A 22678-nucleotide genomic window follows, 5' to 3' on the forward strand; every position below is an offset into this window, starting at 1 on the left:
TTTTCTCCTAGCTATAAGCCATCTATCTTTGGAAAAAGTCTATTCGGCTCCTCTGCCCATTTAAAAAATTTTTCGCTATTGAGTTATATGCGAGCAAGCTCTCTCTATGTATGTGTATATATATATATATAGGATATTAATCCATTGTCAGATGTATAAATATTTTCTTCATTATTTCTTCAATTCTTAAATATTTCTCAAATGCTTTTTCTACATCAATTGATTCAAATGTGATCAACTGATCAAATTCTATGATTTCATCAGAGAGAGAACACAAACAGGGGAGCAGCAGGCAGCAAAGGCAGAGAGAGAAGCAGGCTCCCCACTGAGTGGGAAGCTCGAGGCAGGACTTGATCCCAGGACCTCGGGATCATGACCGGAGCCGAAGGCAGTCAACTTAACCAAGGAGCCACCCAGGCGTCCCTAAGGGATACTATTTAAACAGATCGGTATTAGTGTTAACAAATTCATTCCCCTTCTTCTCAAAAGTAACTTGTTAGCGCAAACTGAGATGAATGGAAACAGCAACACACATTTGTCTCCATTTATAATTCACTTTTTAAAAATATTTGTGAGAGCAAGAGTAAGAGCACATACGCAGTGGAGGAGCAGCAGAGGGAGAGGGAGAAGCAGGCTCCCTCCTGAGCAGGATCTGCATATACCGATCTAAGGCGAAACCAAGAGCTGGGCACTCAGCAGTCAGCTCAGGCACCCCTTAGCCATCAGCTCTTACTGTAAGTGGTTATCTCAGCGTCAGGATGGTTATCAGTTTTAGACTGATGGTTGTGAACAGAGGTCAAGGTCCACTTCCATGTCAGATTTAAGGTTAGGACCAGAGGATATGATCGTGGAGAAGGAGTTTGGTTTGTAGAAGTGAGGGTCACACATGTCCATAAACCAGAGATCTAGGCCATGAGGTACTAGCCATGGTGGAATTGTAATTGTGAGCTTCTGTTTTTGTTTAAAGATTTCTTTATTTGAGAGCAACAGCGAGGGGGGGGGGGAAGGGACGGAGGAAGAGAATGTCCAAGTGGACTTCTGCCCAGCGCACAGCCTGATGTAGGGCTTGATCTCACGACGTGAGATCATGACGTGAGCTGAAATCAAGTAGGGTGCTTTACCGACTGAGCCACCCAGGCACCCCAGTTGGGAGCTTCTAAAAATGCTACTGGTAACACACAAATGGGAGCCAAGAGCAGGCATGAGGAAAGGAACCCACTAAGGAACCGGAGCAGTGGAAATGTAGAAAAGCGGAGCGAAGTAGAATCCAAGAGCTTAGTCATGGGGGCATTTCTAGAAGCAATACCTACACCACGTCTCTGACTGAAGCACTACTATTCTATAAATTTGGTTCTAGATGGCATACATTCAGTCCCAGCTATAATACTGGGATGCAGGGCACCCTACTGCCACCCCCTCTTCTGTGAGAAATCAGAAATCTAGAACTATGGTATCTAAGTGTCAGCAACTGTAAAACATAAGAGCACGAAGGCTAAGTTAGTGCTCATACGCAGTTCACAGTTGGTCCTCTATAGGGACAGTGTTTTCTCCATTCAGGGTCCCCACATCCCATCACTGTGATCAAAAAACCAAAACCAAAAACTAGGGACAGGCACTGCAGGGCTGGACGTGACACGGTCTTTCTGCCTCAAGGGCACCCCATGTGCCCAGTTACGGAGGGCTCTTCGGCTTGATAAAGCACTGGCCAGGATTAGCTAATAACATGGTCTCTACTGAGCCAAGGGTCCAGAAGAAGGAAAAAAGACAGGGCAAAGGCAGATGATCTTTGTTCTTGTTACATTTTATTGGCATCACGTTCATCTCTTTACAGAAGAACTTGGCCCACACCCTAGAATGTAGACCTTTGGAAAAAGGGGAAGTGCTCCGTTAAGCAAGCTACAATGCAGGGGCAGATCCTAGGGAGGGGGCAGAACTGCCAGGGTTCCATACCAAAGAAACAGGTTAATGAATAGTGGGCAATACTGGGAGTTGGTGGGGAAAAGGAGAAAAAGGTTTGCTAACCTAAGGATACCACAACCCTGAAAGGAGTGCCTTCTAGAACAAAGGTAAAATCACTAGGACAGATCTGTTAGGATTTTTCCTTTTCCTCTTATCAGTAGGATGCTGACCTAATAGGGGAGTTTCCAAGTATGGGGGGGGCAGGGGGAGGAAAAAATGAGAATTTTAATTTCTGAAACAATGGCCATTTATCCATTGCACACATCACTGTATTATGCAAATCAACCTTTTGGAAAATTTAGACACAGAAGGGAACTAGACAGTTTTCCCCCTGGAGAGATGAAAAGCTTTTTGGCTCTTAAGTCTTTGATAAAAGGCGTACATAATTCTTGTGTCTACTGTACAGAATACTGCCTCTAGCTGGATTTCTGAATTCTGAGTAGCTAACACTCTGCAATCCAGACAGGGTTCAACCCTCCATCCTACACACCTGCATTACAGGACTTAAACACATAATCCAAGAATTTCTTACACTAATTTATACATTTTTAATTGGTTGCATATATTAACATGTACTATAAGATTCTTTTCTAAGAAGCATTACATAATAAATGGATACTGTAAAAAGATCTGATTAGTTAAAAGTAACAAGCATTAACAGATACATACAAAACTCAGTCTGATCAGACTGGGTGTGAGCCTGTAATGAAGCATGGGGCACCAGCCTTCCCAAGTGGTAGCCTTCACAGGAGGGGGGGGTTGGGGTGGAGGGTAAAAAGACCACAAGACCGTTAAAAAAATCAGATAACTAATTAGACACAGATTAACTGTAAACAGTTCTCTCTCCCCAGTGGACGAAAAGAATAAGCTTTCGATGCCGACTCCACACCAGAACGATTTCTACGGCTTGCCTGTCCCGCTGCCATACGAGGGCTGATGTGGTGGGTGGGCAGACCCCGATGGAGTCATCACGGGCCTGGGCTGGAGTCTGTCTGCTTGTGTCAGGGCTGTGTGTGTGTGTGTGTGTGTGTGTGTAAGGGTGTGTTTGATGGGGTTTCTTTTGGCAGCTGGATTCGAGAGATGACTTTATGTTTTGTTTGGAAGAGGACAGGGGGCTTGTGTTGGAAGGCCTAAGTGTGTTCTTTGTTTGTGAAGGACTCTGCGCTCTGCTCTCACTGCCCCTTCAGCAACTGCAGCTCTCCGCCGAGGCCTTAGCCCGGTCGTTCTTGTCCAGTTTGATGGGCTCGGGGAATTCATTGTACAGCTCCACCTCTGTTTCCTGCACAGAGAGAGAGCGGGAGAGAGGTCTGTTACTTAGGGTATGGGGAAGCTCCGAGCTCTGCGGCAGCCTCAGTGGTGCTCTCCCACGGCTCTCGGTGGGCAGGGGGCTGGGGCACAGACATAGCGCTGAAGGGAGGGCTCTGGCAGAAGGTGCTCAACTCTCAAGGGCCGAGCAAGGGCAAGACAGATTTTATGACAACCCTGCGACAATGTGAAGAGAGAAACCGAGCGGGAAGAGCAGCGATCGGCGCTGAGCAGTCAGGACACAGCTGACTCACGCTCTCCACCGTCACGATGGAAATCTGGTGGCTTGGGGACCATAGCCAGCTCACAGATGCTTTCTGAGCGCTCCGTAGTGTACCACCACCAACACTCCGAAGTCAGACTTCAACACGGGCTGGATTTTGGCAGCTCTCAGCACTTCCACAAGGCAAGTGTGGGCTGGAGCATGAGTGCTACCTGCCCTTTCAGTCCCAAAACATTCCTCTAGTCCCGTTTGCCATTCATTTTTCTGGACTAACGGTCCACTTTCTTTTTCTTCTCTATTTATTTGACAGAGAGAGATAGCGAGCAAGAGGGAACACAAGTAGGGGGAGTGGGAGAAGCAGGCTTCCTGCTGAGCAGGGAGCCCGCTGTGGGGCTCGATCCCAGGACCCTGAGATCATGACCTGAGCTGAAGGCAGACGCTTAATGACTGAGCCACCCAGGCACCCCTCCATTTTCCTTTTCTTCCAAAGGCTTAGGAGGGTTTTGCCTCTAAACGCCGCATACTCAGAAACCAGCTATGGATGAATTGTATCAGCAACCGTGGTGAGAGGTCACAGGGGATGGACCGTGGTCAGTTTAGTGGGACTTTTTGCTGAAATAACATGGGTCCAGTGCACAGCAGCTGTCCACTTCCTGGTATAAGAAAACAATTTGTCACTTAAACACTGAGAACCTAAGTGACAGGAATTGTTCTATAAAAGTAAAAACCTCCAAGGAATACACATGGGAAGAAGGTCTACTGAGCCAGACCACGGAGCGTACAATTCAGTGGTTTTTAGTGTATTCACAAAGTTGAGCAACTATCACCACTGATTCCACAGATTTTCTTCACTCCACGGAAACCCTGCCCCTATTGGCAGTCACACTCTCTCAAGCCTTGGCAACCACAGACATCTTCTGTCTTAATAGACTGGCCTATCTTGGATATTTCATTTGATGGACACTTGTTTGTTTCTGCCTTTTGGCTATTATGAGTAATGCTATTACAAATACTCATGTACGAGGGGCACTTGGGTGGCTCAGTGGGTTAAGCCGCTGCCTTCGGCTCAGGTCATGATCTCAGGGTCCTGGGATCGAGTCCCGCATCGGGCTCTCTGCTCAGCAGGGAGCCTGCTTCCCTCTCTCTCTGCCTGCCTCTCCATCTACTTGTGATTTCTCTCTGTCAAATAAATAAATAAAATCTTTAAAAACAAAACAAAACAAAACAAATACTCATGTACGAGACTGTGTGTGGACAGTTTTTGTTTCTCCTGGGTATGCACCTAGGAGCGGAACTGCTGGGTCACAGGATGACACGTTTAACTTTTTGAGGAACTGTCAGACTGCTTTCTAAAGTGGGTGCATCATTTCGCATTCCCACCAGCACCTAGGAGTATATTTAATATGAAAGGCAAAGGATGTGAAAAATGCTAGTTTTACCGAAGGACAGCACACAAGACCTAAAATAATAGCTGCTATGGACTGAATGTCTGTGTCTCTCCAAAATTTCTACGTTGAAACCCTAATCCCCAGGGTGGGAGTCTCACGAGGAAGAAAGTAATGAGGTGCGATGGGGTCATTAAGGCTGGGGTCCTGACGTGAGAGGTGAGTGTGTCCTTCTAAGAAGAGACACGGGGAGTGCATGTGTTTCCCCACTTGCTCGGGCTTGCTCTCGCTGTCAGCACAGAGGAAAAGCCACACACCAGAGGACACAAGGAGAAAGACGGCAGTCTGCAAAAACCGGTGAGAGAGCCTTAGCAGCAACTGAATTTGCTGGCACCTTGATTTTAAGCTTCTGGCCTCCAGAACAGAGGGAACATAAAGCCTGCTGTTCTGCTACCCAGTCTGCAGTACTTTGTAATGGAACCCAAAGCACACTAGTAAGACAGCTCTAATGCAGAATCACAAACAGAATCTCAGTAAGATTTTGTATTTGGGAAGGGTGAGGAAAGAAGGTGGAACTGCAATAAAATTCTCAGTCTAAATAGAAAATGCACCAAAATAGCCAAGGAAAAAAAACCCCAAAAATGTTTTTTTGTCAGTCACTAGTCACCTGTCATGGACGGAGACTTGCCTAGCAGAGGGGATACTACACTGTAATGGCAGTCAAATCACAACAGTCCAGGCAAGGAACATGCACGCTGCCGAACAAACTGGGCAGACCAGAAAAAGATCCCAATATACACAAGCATTTGGTGCACAAAGGTAATGCTTCAATCTACGGGGGAAAGTGGTTTATCTAACAATCTGCTACTAATATTTGAAACAACTGACTACTCTGCTAAAAGAAAAACGTGAGTCCCTAATTTCCTGCCATAAGCAAAATAAGTTCAATTGAATTAGACAATAATCTAGACGCGGGAAATCCAGACATTTAAAATGACATACCTAACAAAAATTACTTTTTTCTATGCCCCAGGGAGACAACAGAGTTGGAAAAGTCACTTGCAATACCGGTCAAGGTAATTCCCGCTCACGGGAGCGATGGGCACCCGAGCCAGTGCCAGGTGCTGACGGTGTGCAGCAGGGGCCCAGTGACAGGCAGCGAGGCAGCAGAGTTCCAGATGGCGCTGGCCACTTGCTGCTCAGCAGGGAAGAGAAAGGACTGAAGTACTACCGTCCTCGAGGAAAGCAATCTGGCACCATCTTTTGAAAGCACATATACCTTTCAATCTAACGATCTTACTCTTGAGAGGCTAGTGTGTAGGAACAAAAAAGCATTCTAATAAGGCTACTGGGACAGCAATATTCACACCTAGGTGTGAGGGTGGGTTAAAGGAAGGGGGAGAGCAAGTGGCAAACACCTCAGGCCTACATCCTGTTAGCATGAGGGGCGCTCACCAGGGGCTCCGAGCGTTTTGGGTGCATCAATTCCTTTCATCACAGAACACTCAGTCCAGCCCTTGGAACAACCAAGTTAGTTCCCTGCCCAGCAGTCCAGATGCCCTGGCCTGCTGAGAATCAGTGCTTTCTATAAACCCAGTTTCCTGGAGCTCGCAGAACTGCCTTGCCCTTTATAGCCACCATATGCCTCGTCAAGATGCTCTCCACATCTTCTGGCGTGCGTCTCACCTCTGACACTCACCCGCTCCCGAGTCTGACATCACAGAGCATGGATGGTACCTCATGATCTGTCTTAACTCACTGGCCCCGAAGAGCTGCTGAATCAACAGAGCATTCCACTCCCTCATGCCAACAAAAACAGGTGAGTAAACAACATAAATGAGAAAGAAAACCTCACTCAAGGAATACAATTCCTAGAACTTCTGGTGATCGAACACACCCACTCAGGAGAACGCCAGGAATGAGCCTGTCTCATTCCAGCCTCACAACCATCCTGCGGCAAGTATCATCTGACAGAGGAGGGTATGCAAGCTCAGAGATGAGGAAAACAAAACAAAAACCGAACTGGATCTAATGATGGGTCTGTCCCCTCCTTCAGTAGAGGGAGCCATCTGACCGAGGGCTCCTAGAGGTCTCATCGGATAGCACGCAAGGGGAACAAGGACGTCCCCAAATAAGGGTGGCCTCAGTGCATCTTCGCTGCCCTTGCACTGTAGAGGTTATTTACAAGCAAGTGGAATTTTCTGGAAGCTTTAGCGAAATGCCTCATGACCTTCCTAGATAAAACACATGGGTTTTTCCGGCTACACAGAAGAAAGAGCTAAGGAAGATTAAGGACAAGAAAGCCAGGCAGGGGCTAGGCCGATGGTCAGTCACCAGAGGGAGCCAGACAGCTGCGAGAGACCCACCTGTTTAAGTGCATTCCGTGCAATTGTCTGGAACGCCTGCTCCACATTGATGGCCTCCTTGGCACTGGTCTCGAAGTAGGGAATGTTGTTTTTGCTGTAGCACCAGGCCTGTGCCCGCTTTGTGGCCACCTGGAAGAGGAAACAGGGTGTAAGTGTGCTCCTGAGAGAAGCCGCTAGCACAGGTGAAAGGAGCAGACTGGATGAGGGTGGCAGGGGTCTGAGGAAGGGGGCGGCAGACCTGTCCACGGTCACACTGCAGGCTTTGTGTAGCACAGCTAGGCCTCACACCTAAGCCCATTCTATAATCCCTAGTTTCTGACCCTTAGCTGCACTTCTAGGCAGATGATGAAAGGAGCTAGCTGGCCTAGGAAGTACAGAACTGTTCCTCTTGGGACCTCAGAGGTCCCAGCCCAGGAGATGCCTGGCAGCTTGGTCTTAAGGTTTGCAGTCCCTTGCCATTACTGCTAGGGTTCCATCACCTGTGCCACAGAATTCGGAGCTCTCACTGACACCCTTGCCTCTCCTACCCGAATTCCTTCCCCACCCCAGCCCACTTTCAGGAACGAGAGGATTGTCACCTAGGAAAGGGAGGAAAAGAGATCAATGGCCAGAAATAAACCGAGCTATAAATAAGAGTCCATGCTCCCAATCCCAAGAGAAATGCTATTTCAAAGTAAACCAGAGCAATTTTACTCAAAGCCCAAAGTGCAATCTTCTACACACACGGAGATCCAGGCAGGCCCCTGAAGTGCAGGAGCACTTGAGAAGGACAAAATCTAATTCCCCCCTTTTGAGTGCAGAAGGAGAACGGAGGCTCACAGGGCAGAGACAATGGCCCGAAGTCACAGCTGGCCTGAGACAGCATGGGCACTTAAACCGAGTTTCCTGGGTCCTGGTCCTCAAAAGGTAGCTGACCGGAAGACCAGTTCACGTTCCCACATGTACTTTTCTGGAGCCACCTGGGCTTCGCACAGAGCCCAGCAAACCACAAGTCACCTTAGAAGCCAGTGCCTTTCACAGGAGGAGAAAACAGCAACAGGCCAACCAGAAAGCCACCATTCCCCAAGCTCCTCTAGGTGCCAGGGCTTTTGGGTACACTGTCATCTGATCCCAGAGTGTTCTTGTTACGTAAGTCAAGATTCAGACTCCAAGAAATATTCCCAACTAAAAAGTGCATGAGCCAGGCTTTAAATGGAACTCTGCCTTTAAATCCAAAAGGCCAAAACGCACACTGCAACCAGCCTGAAGTCAAATTATTTCATGGCAACCGAAACAATGGCCAGCACAGGCAACTCCACAAAATGCACTTGGTACTGTGTTGGCATAATTTCAAAAGGAATACCACCGCAAACATTCACTGTCCCTGTTTTGCCACAGGGGAAAGCAAAATGGTAGGCCTTGAGCAGATTAGGAAGCAAGGCCCAAGGGCTGGGCAGGTAACTAGCTAGTTATCCCTCCCCTCTACCCCACTCTGGGGCCACACACATACACACAGATATACTGGGGACTGGTCCTTAGGCAGCATGGCTTTTTACCAATCAAAGCTAAAACAGTACCTGTAATCTAAAACTTAGCTGCCACTTTCAAAAGGCGGTCCAGGAACCACAACCTAAATGACGGCAGATTCATAAGCCTCCACACAGAAGATTCCCATTATCTTCAGCACTTACTTGTCTGTTTTCGAGGTCAATCTTGTTTCCCAACACAACGAAGGGGAAATTTTCAGGATCCCGGGGACTGGCCTGGATGAGAAACTCATCTCTCCAGCTATCGAGAGTTTTGAATGTGTTGGGGGCAGTAACGTCAAACACCAGAACGCAGCAGTCTGCGCCTCTGTAGAAGGCCACACCAAGGGACTGGAACCGCTCCTGGCCTGCTGTGTCCCAGATCTGCGAAGACAGAACATTATTCCTTGGGGGGCCCAGCACTAGGAGTGGGGGACACCAGAGGAAACGCGCTGCATCATGGAGCCACTGAGGGACAAGTGACCGCAGACCGCAGCACTCGGCAAGCAGAGCGCAGCACTGGGTACCCCACCCCGCCCAGACAGAGGGCGCATGTGAGCGCATGTTCTGTGGGGCACGGGCACCCAAGTCTGAACCCTGCTAGAGAACGTTTTTATCTTGATCTGGGCGGTGGTCCAATTAGGAGACATTTATGTAAAATTCACAATGTAAACTTAAGATCTAGGTACTCTGGGAACTTTCTGCAGGTGATGGATACATAGGGAGGTGATTACATATGAACTGTACATTTAAATCTACATATTTTACTGTATATAAAGTTTAGCTAAAAATCACTTTTATTTATAACATGACTCAATAATAATAAAGCAAACAAAAACACTTGACAAAGATGAGGGGAAAAACAACAAAAACATACTTTAGATCAGAGGCGAAAGCCAGCTTTTAATCGAAAGAACAACCGGGTACTACTGACCAGCTCAAAGAACTTCCAGTCGTTCATTGCCATGCTAAGTTCAAGAGCAAGGGTGGATTTCCTTACTGCCCTAGATCCCTAACAAGGCCACCCTGGTCAGCCTGAGAGATGATGAGTGTTCTGAGGAATAGTTTCCACACCACCCAGAAAGTCACCAGGTTTAAGAAAGTGCTTGGTTCAGAAGCAGCAAACCATTACTTATAGCTGACATGGGTCTTTAACTGGTTTATTCACTGTTTGCAGGGAACCCACTGAGCTTCAGAATAACGTAAGAACTTAGACCATCCTTTATAACCCAAATAAATGCCAACTTTATGTCTAAATCACCAGCCAACTACCCCAAAAGGCCCAGGTTTAAACCAAAATTGGAGTGTGGACTGGGCCACTATAGTTTCATTCCCAGAACCAAATTCTGCAGGATGGTTGAGCTCCCCTGTGAAGCAGTGGTGCCTCCCTCCAGGTGATCCAGAACACATGGGGAACCTACCCAGTGTCACTAGGCCATACACAAACTGCGCTCCCAGTTCAAGTAGGAAGAGCACCACAGAGGACGAGGTTATGATGCCTGATCAGAATAAGTAAACATGCACAAGAGAAATAACATAGGACAGGGCAGTAATATGCAATTTGCCTTTCTTTAAAACTACCAATGTAATCAAAGCTCATGATCTTCTACTAAATCCCCTAACACCTCCCAAAATAGTCTCTGAAAGGAGTCCTAAAAACCAATCCAGACAGTTGACTGGCTCAAATGACACTGCCACAAGCAGGGGCAGAGCCAGAACTTAAATACTGACGGGAGGTCTGGAAACAGCACTCAGAACCCCTAACAAAGGTCCAATGAAGCAATTATGACTACACACGCTAAACTCTGGCCCACAGACTGGCCAAGAACAGCCTGGAAGGGGACTACTGTGGTCACCAATGTTAGGGCCGAGCAAAAGTGCACATTTCAGCTTTTTGTCAAATAGTCAAGAGCCCAAGCGTTACTCTTAAGAGGAGGACAGTTCTGAGAAGCCTGCCTCAGCCTTTTCTCCCAATGTGCATGACCCTCCATAAGCAGTACATGAAAACGTGGCTGCCAGGACTCTTGGCCACAACTCCGAGAGCAGAGAGCCTGACCGTGGCAGTCCACTCCGTTCCCAGGAAACCCCAACCACTATATACACTATCTACATGCACTTCACTCTGGGAAGAACCTTTCTAAACTAGGACTTGCCGTGACAGCCACAGGAGGTCAGCCTGACTGTGGAGTAGAGGTAGGAGGCTGTCATGAATGTCCGTGTGGGGCACAGGAGTGCTCAGGCCACTGGTAAAGGCAGCAGCCACTCAAAGAGAACCAGAGGGAAGTGAGAACGACTTCCATGTAAGCGTGAAGATCCATACGAACAAACTCAAAGGCAATTATTCTACCTGCCTCTCATCGCGATGGGGAACTGCATGCAACTTCCAACACAACAGACAAAGCATATATGTGTAGACAAAACTTGATCTCTGTTGCCAGTGGATAACCAATACAGGGACTGCTGGTGGTGTCTGCCTTTGAGCTTTTCTGCTTTCCCAACATCCTACAGTGAAAAAGGAACCCTTCGTCATTAACAGGGAGGCTGATCAATGGAGCGGGGAACTCAAGAGTTCCTCAAGAGCCTGGTCATACAATAAGAAAACTAGAAACAGACAACCACTTCTACAAAGAGAAAGGAGGAAAAAAACAGAACTTAAATCTAGACCTTGACAAATTAAAAAAAAAAATCCGCCCCCCATGAGAGGAGTAACACTGTTACTATGTAAACATCTGGGTAAATAAAGCCAAAGCCAGAAACCCCCTGAAACACTGGGCACCCTCCCACACAGAGACCATCTTCATTAGCTCATGTGTCATTCTAGGTATCCACACTGCGGGGTTTTATGTAGCTGAAATCCTTACACCACGCATCACTGCGCTCTGCCCCATCCGCCTCTCTGCCCACGTGAAACACCACAGTGCTGACAGTAGCTCACACCTCTACTGCTGCCCAAAACTCAGTGAGCAATTTTATTCTTGTTCTTTAAAAACATATTGCTGCCAAATTTCCACAACTATAAGGACCTCAGTAATGAATGTTAACTTACAGAGCCTCTTCTGTATTTCTGATTGTTTAGGACAGAATCCCAAAAGGAGAATTACGTAAGAACTCTAGGACTCTTGAGAGACCCAAATGGGTACCTGGAACGCTCATACACAGAGAAGACAGAGTAAGGCACTAAGAAGTCAAGTTGAAAACTGTGGTTATTCTTAACAACTTTTTTTTTTTTTAAAGATTCTATTTATTTATATGAGAGAGAGAGAAAACATGTGCAGAAGCAGTGGGGTGGGGGTGGGGAGGGTTAGAGGTAGAGGGAGAAGCAAGCTTCCCGCCGAGCAGGGAGCCCAAAGCGGGACCCTGAGATCATGAGCCGAAGGTAGATGCTCAACTGACTGAGCCACCCAGGTAGCCTCTTAGCAACTTTCAAAAATTAATTTATCTTCACACCTAGAAAAGTACAGTCCTATGACCGTAATCTTTTAAAAATTTTAATATGAACTTTAATAGAAATATCTTATTTTCTGGGATGCCTGGGTGGCTCAGTTGTTAAGTGTCTGCTTTTAGCTCAGGTCAAAATACCAGGGTCCTGGGATCGAGCCCCAGATCAGGCTGCCTGCTCAGCGGGAATCCTGTTTCTCCCTCTCCCTCTCCCCCTCCCCTTTGCTTGTGTTCCCCCTCTCCCTAGCTGTCATTTAAAAAAAAAAAAAAAAAGTATTTTATTTTCTACAAAGCATACCCATGTATCTATTTACCCATACTCCAATGTGACAAATACTAACACTGCCACCATAAGATCAGTTTGATTTTCTTTTTTTTTTATTTGACAGGCAAAGATCACAAGTAAGCAGAGAGGCAGGCAGAGAGAGAGAGGGGGAAGCAGGCTCCCTGCTGAGCAGAGAGCCCGATGTGGGGCTTGATCCCAGGGCCCTGAGATCATGACCTGAGCCGAAGGCAGCGGCTTAACCCACTGAGCCACCCAGGTGCCCATTTTCTTTTTTTTAACAGAAACAGAGTTAACCCTTCCTCACAGAATTCCCTTTCCCTCCCAGACATAAATGGCTCCTGAGGAGTTAAATGCCTACATAATAGTAAGGATCTTGTACATCTTTTTGCAGCTTGCCTTTTTTCCAAAGTGAAGGGCCATATAATATCCCACTGTCTTAATACACACAATCTATTCCCTGGGCATCTCAGCAACAATGAGTTCTCTTCCTATGGCCAGAGCTCAGATTCCCTGGGCTCTCTTCCTAGACAGAGCACTGCACACACTCAACAAGGAAGAACAAAATGGTAGTCTCTACTGATAAGTCTGCCCGGATGCACTCCCACCATCAGCTTGAGAATATTCTACTCCCTATACTCCAGTCAAAGCTTGATTTTTGTCAGCCTTCCCCCCCCCCCATGTCTGTACATTTATAGCAATATGCTTTATTAACTTTAAAATGTGGGGCACCTGGGTGGCTCAGCTGGTTAAGTGTCTGTCTTCAGCTCAGGTCATGACTCTGGGGTCCTGGGACTGAGCACCGAGTCAGGTTCCCTGTGCAGCGGGAAGTCTGCTTCTCCTCCTCCCTTTGCTCCTTTCCGCCTCCCCACCCCCACCCTGACCTGTGCACACTCTTTCAAATAAATAAAATCTTTCTTAAAAAAGATTTTATTAGGGGCACCTGGGTGGCTCAGAGGATTAAGCCTCTGCCGTCAGCTCAGGTCATGATCTCAGGGTCCTGGGATCGAGCCCCACATCGGGCTCTCTGCTCAGCAGGGAGCCCGCTTCCTCCTCTCTCTTTCTCTCTGCCTGCCTCTCTGCCTACTTGTGATCTCTGTCTGTCAAATAAATAAATAAAATCTTTAAAAAAATTAAAAAAAAAAAGATTTTATTAGACGAACCATAAGTGACTCTTAATCTCGCAAAACAAACTGAGGGTTACTGGGGGGAGGGGAAGGGGGGGGTTATGGACATTGGGGAGGGTATGTGCTGTGAAGTGTGTAAACCTGGCGATTCACAGAGCTGTACCCCTGGGGATAAAAATACATTATATGTTTATAAAAAAATAAAAAAATGTAATAAAAAAAAAAGAAAAAAAAATTTTATTTATTTGAAAGAAAAAGACACAGCAAGAGAGGGAACACAAGCAGGGGGAATGGGAGAGGGAGAAGCAGGCTTCCGATCTGAGCAGGGAGCCCGATGTGGGGCTCGATCCCAGGACCGTGGGATCATGACCTGAGCCGAAGGCCGATGCTTAACGACTGAGCCACCCAGGCGCCCCCCCAAATAAATAAAATCTTAAAAAAAAATAAAAACCTGTGTTGCACATTTAAATGAGTTTAAATAACTCTTCTATCAACAGATATTTGTAAAAAATGAGGAATATATTAGAATTTAAAGGCTACCTGGGTTTGCATTTTTCTTAAAATGTACATAAATTCTCACTTTCAACTCAGTAACTTTAGTATGTCATGTCTGAATATTTTTTTTTTTTGAAGGTTTTATTTATTTATTTGACAGAGATCACAAGTAGGGGGAGAGGCAGGCAGAGAGAGAGATGGGAAGCAGGTTCCCTGTTGAGCAGAGAGACTGATGCAGGGCTCGATCCCAGATCCCAGGGATCATGACCTGAGCCGAAGGCAGAGGCTTTAACCAACTGAGCCACCCAGGCGCCCCTGAATATTTACTTTTTTAAAATGTTGTGGTATGACCACCTTTCAGTTCTACTGATGATAAATATATGTTACTATTTATGATCAGTAATTTTAAATGATACTTTATATTGAAATAGGATACTTTTCCCCTATATCCATAATTTACTTATTTTATGAGCAGAAGTTTAATCCCTTTCACCTATTTCTCCCATTTCCCATCCCTACCCCTCTGGCCACCACCAGTTTGTTCTTTGTACTGATGAGTCTGTTTTTGTGTTGTTGTCTGTTCTTTTTTTTTTTAGATTCCAAATATGAGAGAAACCATATAGTATTTGTCTCTGTCTGACCTATTTCACTGGGGATGATACTCTCTAGGTCCACCCATGTCGATACAAACAGCAAGATCTCATTTTTTTTTATGATAAGTACCACATCTTCTTTATCCATTCACCTACAGACGGACAGCTGGGCTGCTTCCATATGAAATAAGGTACTTACCGAATATTACTATTTTACTTCAAGTCTAATTTTAGTTCTAGAGAAGTTGGTGCTATCTCAAAGGCCTGGACAAGGTTTTATTTTTCTCTTATTTCAGGAAGATCACTTAACAGCAAACATTTGAGGTTTCTTAAGTGGTGCAGAGCAACACTGCCTGTCTGTGAAACACCCACATGAAATTATTTCCATTTCCAACAAGCTTTTATGTAAATTTTCAAGTTTATGAAGTCTCTCTGAACAGTCAGGCTCAATATAATGACACGCACAACCTTGGTTTTCCAGCATGCTGCTATCCCGCCATGTGATCAAATCCAACATTCATGATCTCAGAGCAGTGGCACCACCTGCCTGAATTCTGTCTGTCCAGAGGGCCTGATGAGGTTGCTGTAGTCCTTCTACCAGCTCTCCTGGCCCTGGTGGCACACCACAGCCCTACAGCACAGTCACTCAGATGCCGCCCGTCAGGGCAGACATCCACTTTATTCAACCAACCCCAGAAATATCTGGAGTCACAGGACCACAGGGAATTTCTTTAAGCCACCCAACTGCTCGGATAATTTTCCAAAGAGCATTTTTTGATAGCACTGGGGAGGGAGGCAGGGAGTATTCCCTGTGTCTACAGTAGTGCCACCCTGCCTCGTCACCTTTTTAAATTTGTAATTCCCGGAAATCAAACTCCTGGACATTAACAGTTTCTTCTGACAGCTGCCTGGTGATGTCTTTTGTCCAGTTTTCCACAGGGCTGATTGTTGACTGGATACTACTACGCATTATCAACATTTTTTCTGGTCTGTGGTTTTATCTGGGAATCTTGTTATTCAAATGTTTAATTTAATGGGGTCTATTATCGATCTTTTATCTTTTATGATTTGTGCTTTCTCTATTTTAAACATTTAAGGTAAAAAAATTATTTTCATTTCTGAAGTTTCATTCTGTACTTGTTCCATTCAGGTCTTAAACCCTCTGGTTACTCCCCATCCAAAACAGAAAACCACTGGCCCACTCCCTTTACTGTGTAACCCCCCCTTTTCCCTACTCTTTTGGAAGCTGACTCTTTACTCAGTGTCCAGCTAGGTGTGCCCTATGTGCCCTCTGTTCCCTTGATCTGCATGTCTCTGACAATATCACACTGTTTAAACTACCATGGCTTCATAGTAAGTTACCTTTACATTTTTCTTGCATACTTGATACCATCTAATGTTTAATACTGATTCCTAGCTTCTTCCTGAACAATATAAGGAACTGAAAACAAAAACAAATACAAAAAAACCCCACAGCAACCACTATGCTTCCCCAACACATTAACTTACATAGGTCTAATCCTGGTTTTGTGTGATAGTTTGGAAGTTACATACTCTATTAGGGTCGTAATTCTAACAATAAGTATTTGCATGCAAATAAAGTTTATCTCCGTTTATCTTATCTCAGACCTTTCTAAATGGAATACTTTCCTTCTGCCTGAAGTACATCATTTAGAATTTTCGCCACAGAACCTAAGGAAGTACGATCTCCTTTGAGGATATTTTTAGCAGGGACAGAACACTGTGTTGAAGGTTTCTTTCAGAATATATTCCAACCCTCTGTTACGGCTGAGAGTCAATTGTCAGCCTCATTCCTGTTCCTTTTTAAGGTCATCATCTTCCTCTGGATGCTTTCGAGTTTGTCTTTTGTTACTGCAATTTCATTACGGTATGTCGAGTTATTTACCCATCTTGGAATTTGGGCTTCCTGAATCTGCGGACTGGTGCCGTAATTATTCTGGAAAATTATCAGCAAATACCATCTCTGATTCATTCCCTTTATTTTGAGATTAAAAGGAAGTCTGACCTATCTACTGAATCCTGTCTGTACCTCTCTTTCCTACCATTCTTCCTTTCAGCCCTCTTCTGGGGTGTCCTCTCTGCTGCTAAAAACATTCTTGGATTTCCACCCTTTTTTTGATTATTGTATTTCATTTTTAGAAATTCTATTAACCTACACCACCTGTTTAGTTTCCTCTCTCCACAGACAACATAAGACTGCCTTATTCCTTTAAATACAAAAACCACTCTGAATGATAAGGGAGCTTTCCATTGGTTCTTGCCTTGTTTTTCTTTCTTTCTTTTTTTTTTTTTTAAAGATTTTATTTATTTGACAGAGACAGATACAGTGAGAGAGGGAACAGAAGCAGAGGGAACGAGAGGAGAAGCAGGCTTCCCGCCGAGGAGGGAGCCCGATGCGGGGCTCGATCCCAGGACCTGCAGATCTTGACCTGAGCCGAAGGCAGACACTTAACGAATGAGCCACCCAGGTGCCCCTTGCCTTGTTTTCTTATTTGGATTATCTTATTGCACACTGGTAAAAGCTTGTAAAAAAATATGAGGATTCCTCAAGATCTAGGAAGATGATGCCTCTATCCAGAGATCATGGTTTTCATTTCCTTCTAAGTCTGTCAAGCTGGCTGCAATAGTACGAGGGTCAGCCTTTTGTTTCAACCTTTCAGAAACATGTTTTCTCCTCTATTGTTTCCAGAGTCTAGTGACTGTGGTTCTCCAGATGGTGTTCACTCCAGCAGTGCGGTGCTGCAGGGTTCCAGCTCAGTAGGGCATGTGGGGCCCTGCACCCAGGAGGAACTGGGCTCTGACTTCGGAATCAGCCCACACTGCTGTCAAAGCCACAGCCTGGCTCCACAGCTGTTCTGTTGGTATAGGAACCAGCTTTCAGTCTGGGTGGTGCGCATGTTAAATCTGCAGGTAGTACTTTATGCCAGTATCCTGAAGGCATTCCATTTCCTTCTCCCTTCTGATGTCCTCAAGAACTCCTCTAATGTTCCTTTTTAAGTAATTTTTCTTCTCTCTAGTTGCTCTTAAAATTTTGCTTTTGGTGTTCTGCAATTTTGAGTCTTCTGGTAATCTGCTCAGTTTTCACAGCTTACTGTTTTCTTCAGTTGTGTTTAATATGCAAGTTAACTGTTCATTTGGTTTATTGCAATGACCACGTTTTCACTTCTTCAAGTTCTAAGTTCTCTATATCCTCATTTTTACAATAGTATCCTTTTTCATTATGGTTTCGATTCCTTTTTTAAAAAAGTCTCTAGTCATTGTGAACATTTTTTGTGGTACATTATTTCCTCATGTGGCTATGACCTCATCTTCTCTCCAGAGGTGGCAAGTCTTCCTATAGAATGGTCTTATCTCTGCTTTTGTCAAGAATGACAGGCATTTATGGGTTTATGTCAAAGTCTTTAACATTTCTGTCGAATGTAGAGTATAAGCTCAGAACCTAGACATGAGCACAGTGGAACTGAGAGTCTCCAACAAGAAAGCAAAGAGGCAAAGCCTCAGGCATACTTTATACAGGAGCTTTGCCACTTCTTTGGGTTGAGGGTATTTGATCCCGTTTTCACAACTTTCCACAGTCCTGGGTGAGTGTGAGAGTGTGAGAGACACAGTGAGAGTGAGAGAGAGAGAGAGAGAGAAAGATGAAGAGAGAATGTGTGTGTGTCTCCCCAAGGGAGTGTGCTAGTGGGAGTTCTAGCTCCCCAACCTTTTGTAGTCACATCTCCTGCCCCTGGCGAGTAATTAAACTCTAGTCTGGTTATAAACTTGACAAGCATCATGGCAGAAGCCCCCAAGCTTAGCACTAGCTTTCGGTTCCCTCTTCTTTCCTGTAACCTGGAAATTTCTTTCTCTCTCAAGCTTGGCTTGGTAAAACTATAGTCATATTTTGAATATCTCGGTGTGTATGCATGGGGGAGGTGAGAAATGAAATCTGTATCAGCCCCATCCTGGATGTGTGAGTCAAGGAACATCCAGAGTCCTTATCCTCTGGGAGCATGTCACAGCTTTAGGTTCATGTCTGTAAAAACGTCTACCTATAACACCTGGATCATTCAAACATTTTGGGGCAAGCCTGGTGTTTGCTAGGACTACAGTGGAATAAAAATCACGTCTGTCTCTAGAGGTCTAGTCTACCAGGGAACTCATTTAACACGGGAAGAAACAAGTGCTGTGGAGACTGGAGTTTCAGAAGACAACCAGGGACAAAAGCTGGAGACTTGGGGATGAAGACAAAGATGGGACGAAAGAGCTGGGATGGAAGCAGACAGGTTCAAGGACAGGTTTGTAAGAGCAGCACATGGTTTAGAAGGACTGACAAAAGACAAAAAAGTGAAGTACAGTTGTAGCCAGAATGAAAAGTCTTTCAAAAAGGTCACATGAAGAAATGTGTATTTTAGCCTAATTGTTGCAGGGAAAAACCTTAAACGATTATGGTGATACACAAAAAAGCTAGCTGGCTTAACAGAAACACAACTTTGGTGGCTGTAGATAAGACAAGAGAAGCCAGAAAAATAGGGAAACTACATGAACAGCTACTGCAAGAAACTAGGAGAGACCCAAAGATGTTTTGGGTCTTTGGGTCTCTCCTAGTTTCTAAAATACTATGCAGGGATATTAAGAAAGGAATGAGTTAGACATTTTGGAGACATAGCAAGACAGAGCCTGTAGGGTGGCAAATTCAGCAAAACACACAAAAAAACAACAAAAAGGAACTCTAATTAAATTTGAACTTTGAAATAAACAATGAAAACTTTCTAGTATGTCTCATGCCACATCTGGGTCATACTTGAAGTCCTGTATTTTACCTGGCAATCCTACTTGGGGCCAATTATCCATGAATATGGTAATGGGAAATGAAGAAAAGGAAAGGAAAATGTCTAGGCATGAACAAAAGTTTCAGACCAAATGAAAAAGGCTTGGCTGGCAAAGCGGCAAAGACATGTGCTTACCTGCATTGTAACTAGTCTGTCATCCACCATCACCTCCTTTGTCAGAAAGTCTGCTCCTATTGTAGCTTTGTACTGATTACTGAACTTCTTGTTCACATACTGGTTCATGAGTGATGTCTTACCAACTCTGAAATTGGAGGAAAACCACAAATATAGGTCAACTAGGAAGGGACAGAAAACAGATTCTGATACTTGAAGCTCTGAAGACACCGGCCTATCTTAAAGAGAACAAGAACTGTGATCACAATAGAGAGCTGCCCCAGCCAACTGCCCAGCATTACTCATTCGAGACTGTATTTTCTCCTGGGATGAAAACATGGGGTACAGATGTGGGCCAGATGTTGAAAAGCTGCTTGCAACTCAGTAGAACCTAGTATTACTTTTTTCCTTCCAGAAAGATGTCAGCAAATACTCTCCTTCTAAAAGGAGCTACAGCAGTAAGATCACTCCACCATTCCAAAAATATCTCTGCTGTCTTGGGTGTCTCTCCTTTTAGGGGTTGCTACTCAGTCCAAGAAAGTAATAGCACAGGAGGAAGTCACCGGCTGCAAGGAGACATACACACCAGTCAGCCACCTGCTGCTTCGAAGTTTAAAATCTAAAGTGGAGAAAGAATCAATATTCCACACCAAATGAGAATTTCCTCAGAGTAAGCTCCTCCAGAGGTGTTCTTCAGTAAGAAAACTCAGGAAGAGATGACAGGTGAGGGGGTCTTTTGGTGATGAGATTAGTTAGGGCAGGCTGAAGACAATACAAAAGCCTTCAGAGTCAACGGGAACACCTTCCTCTCCCACTCCCATCCAAGTACTAACCAGGCCCGACCCTGCTTAGGCTTCCTCTCCCACTAAGGAACATTCATTTTCAAATGCAGAGGACAGGGAAGTACATTTATGGCTTAGGGCAGTGTTCTCCAACCCAGGCCATCTGGATCTGAATTTTCAGGGGGAAAAGCCAGGAGATCTGTAATCAAATAAAGGCCTGGTGATTCTTTCCAAGCAAGTTTGGGGCTAAAACAGTACCTTTCAATCCTGACAGCACACCAGAGTCATCAGGAGTAAGGGAGGGGAAGGGAGGGGAAGGGAGGGACAGAGACAGAGAGATGTGTGTATTTAAGTAGTGCTAACTAGGCCCAACCTGCTGGTCTGGAAAAATGCTAACTTCTAAAAGGCTCCTCAGGCAATTAAAAAAACCACCAGGGTAGAAAAACCATTGCCTTTTTAAAGGGCAGGGAGCTTTGGGATAAGGCGGCACACCTGCATTTATTATTATTATTTAAAAAAAAAATACACAGCTTCTAGCTGGTCTAAGGTTTCAAAGGTCACTTCAGATGCTGAGTCTGAAAAGTCTTCCACAGAACCATAACAGCTACAGAAGAGCTGACTTAGTGGCAGATCTAGGATCAGAATCCAGTTCTCCAGACCCAGGTTCTTTGGAATATAGGCCCAAATCTGGCACAGCAGTGGGAGGATACTGCACAGCACATCCCAAACCCAGACTGGTAGGCATGAGGTCAGTGGCAACAAATGTACATAAACAGAACTCCCTTGTCTAACCAGCTCGGGAAAAAATCGGGGAAAAAGGGAATTCCATGAGACTATTCTTGAATTTAAACAGCTACCCTTTCCCCTAAATCATGCCAAAGAACAGGGAAGAAAGGGTTACAGAACAAGAGATCATTCAAATTGCTGCTGTGCCTGAAACAGCAGGAGACCTAGGGCCCTACTGCCCTGCTATTAGAGAAGAAACCGCCAAATGTCAGCACGTAGGGTACCAGCTTCAAGGAGGTCACATTTAATCCTAGCCAACACAGTAGTTCAAACAGTGAGAAACACTTACCCAGAATCTCCCAGGATGATAACCTTCAGCAACACTTTCTTCCTAGAGGTCATCCTTCAAACTGAAAGGAGAAAGGAGAAAGCACTCTGAGAGTGACAGAAATACGGAGGCAAACCACGCCCCCCAGTGTAGGCATCAAAACAACCAAGAACCATTGAGCCCTGAACCTTTCCGTTGGCTATTTCCCTGCCATGCGGGGGGGGGGGGGGGGGGGGGGGGGGGGGGGGGGGGAGAACACGACGACTGGATGGAGAGCAGTATCAGTCATTAGAACTCTGGCCCCAAGCTGGTTAGAATAGTGAGACAGGCTCATCCTGCCTCTCAGAGCAGTCTAAAAGAACATATTCTCCTCTTGGATGTTGAGGAAATAACTGTTTACAAATAAAAAAGGTAGGTAAGGAAGTGGGTTCTGTAAAGCCTGTTGTTATTCTTCTACAGTTTGGGAGAACAAGGCAGTCAAAACTAGGTCTTAGAAAAGCTACTTAGTTTCATTTTTATTTATTATTTATGTTAAAAGATTTTATTTATTTATTTGACAGAGAGATCACAAGTAGGCAGAAAGGCAGGCAGGGAGAGAGGGAGAAGTAGGCTCCCCACTGAGCAGAGAGCCCGACGCGGGGGCTCGATGCCAGGATTCTGAGATCGTGCCCTGAGCTGAAGGCAGAGGCTGAACCCTCTGACCCACCCAGGCGCTTCTAATTTTTATTTTTAAAAGGGGTGTGTGTGTGTGTAAAAGAGAAAGAGAGAGCCAGCGAGCGCGCGTGTGTGCGCATGCAGGTGTGCGCGCACACAACCGAGCTCACACACGGGGAGCAGCAGGCTCCCTGCTGGGCAAGAAGGCTGATGTGGGTGGGAATCGATCCCAAGACCCTGGGATCATGACCTGAGCCAAAGCAGATGCTTAATGGAGCCACTCAGGTGTCTCTTAGTTTCTTTTTTAACCACCTATCTTTTAGAAGGCTGAGAGGCTGGCTACATGACTGTGACTTTATCTTGTTGGTAGTATTTGCTTCTGTAATAGTCTTAACATCTAATACTCCTTTGAGTGAATTAAGTGTTTGAACAGTCATTCCTGCCTTTTACTTAATATACCAAAAATCTGGGGAAAGTAATGCTGTAAAGAACATCTTTGAACTTCAGTTCGGGGATCATTTCCTTAGGACCCAGCAACAGCCATGGGATGGGGTGCGGGTGGG

At 45.4% G+C, this 22678-nt stretch overlaps 1 protein-coding gene and 1 pseudogene across 2 annotated transcripts in view; both read right to left on the reverse strand.

The window, feature by feature from the left end:
- Nucleotides 1-2958: 2958 nt before the first annotated feature.
- Nucleotides 2959-22678, reverse strand: part of RAB7A (RAB7A, member RAS oncogene family) — a 72232-nt gene continuing 52512 nt past the window's right edge. For both annotated transcript variants that reach the window (XM_032335078.1, XM_032335163.1), the window contains 5 exons: nucleotides 21483-21543; nucleotides 19647-19773; nucleotides 8909-9127; nucleotides 7239-7367; nucleotides 2959-3238 (listed from right to left, as the gene is read on the reverse strand). In XM_032335078.1, coding sequence (XP_032190969.1) covers nucleotides 3143-3238; nucleotides 7239-7367; nucleotides 8909-9127; nucleotides 19647-19773; nucleotides 21483-21535 — 624 coding nt within the window. In that variant the 5' untranslated portion in view covers nucleotides 21536-21543 and the 3' untranslated portion in view covers nucleotides 2959-3142. The remainder of the gene's footprint in view (nucleotides 3239-7238; nucleotides 7368-8908; nucleotides 9128-19646; nucleotides 19774-21482; nucleotides 21544-22678) is intronic.
- On the reverse strand, nucleotides 14796-17032 carry LOC116585600 (annotated as a pseudogene).

Source organism: Mustela erminea, chromosome 1 (assembly GCF_009829155.1).
Source record: "Mustela erminea isolate mMusErm1 chromosome 1, mMusErm1.Pri, whole genome shotgun sequence".
Classification (NCBI taxonomy): Eukaryota; Metazoa; Chordata; class Mammalia; order Carnivora; family Mustelidae; genus Mustela; species Mustela erminea.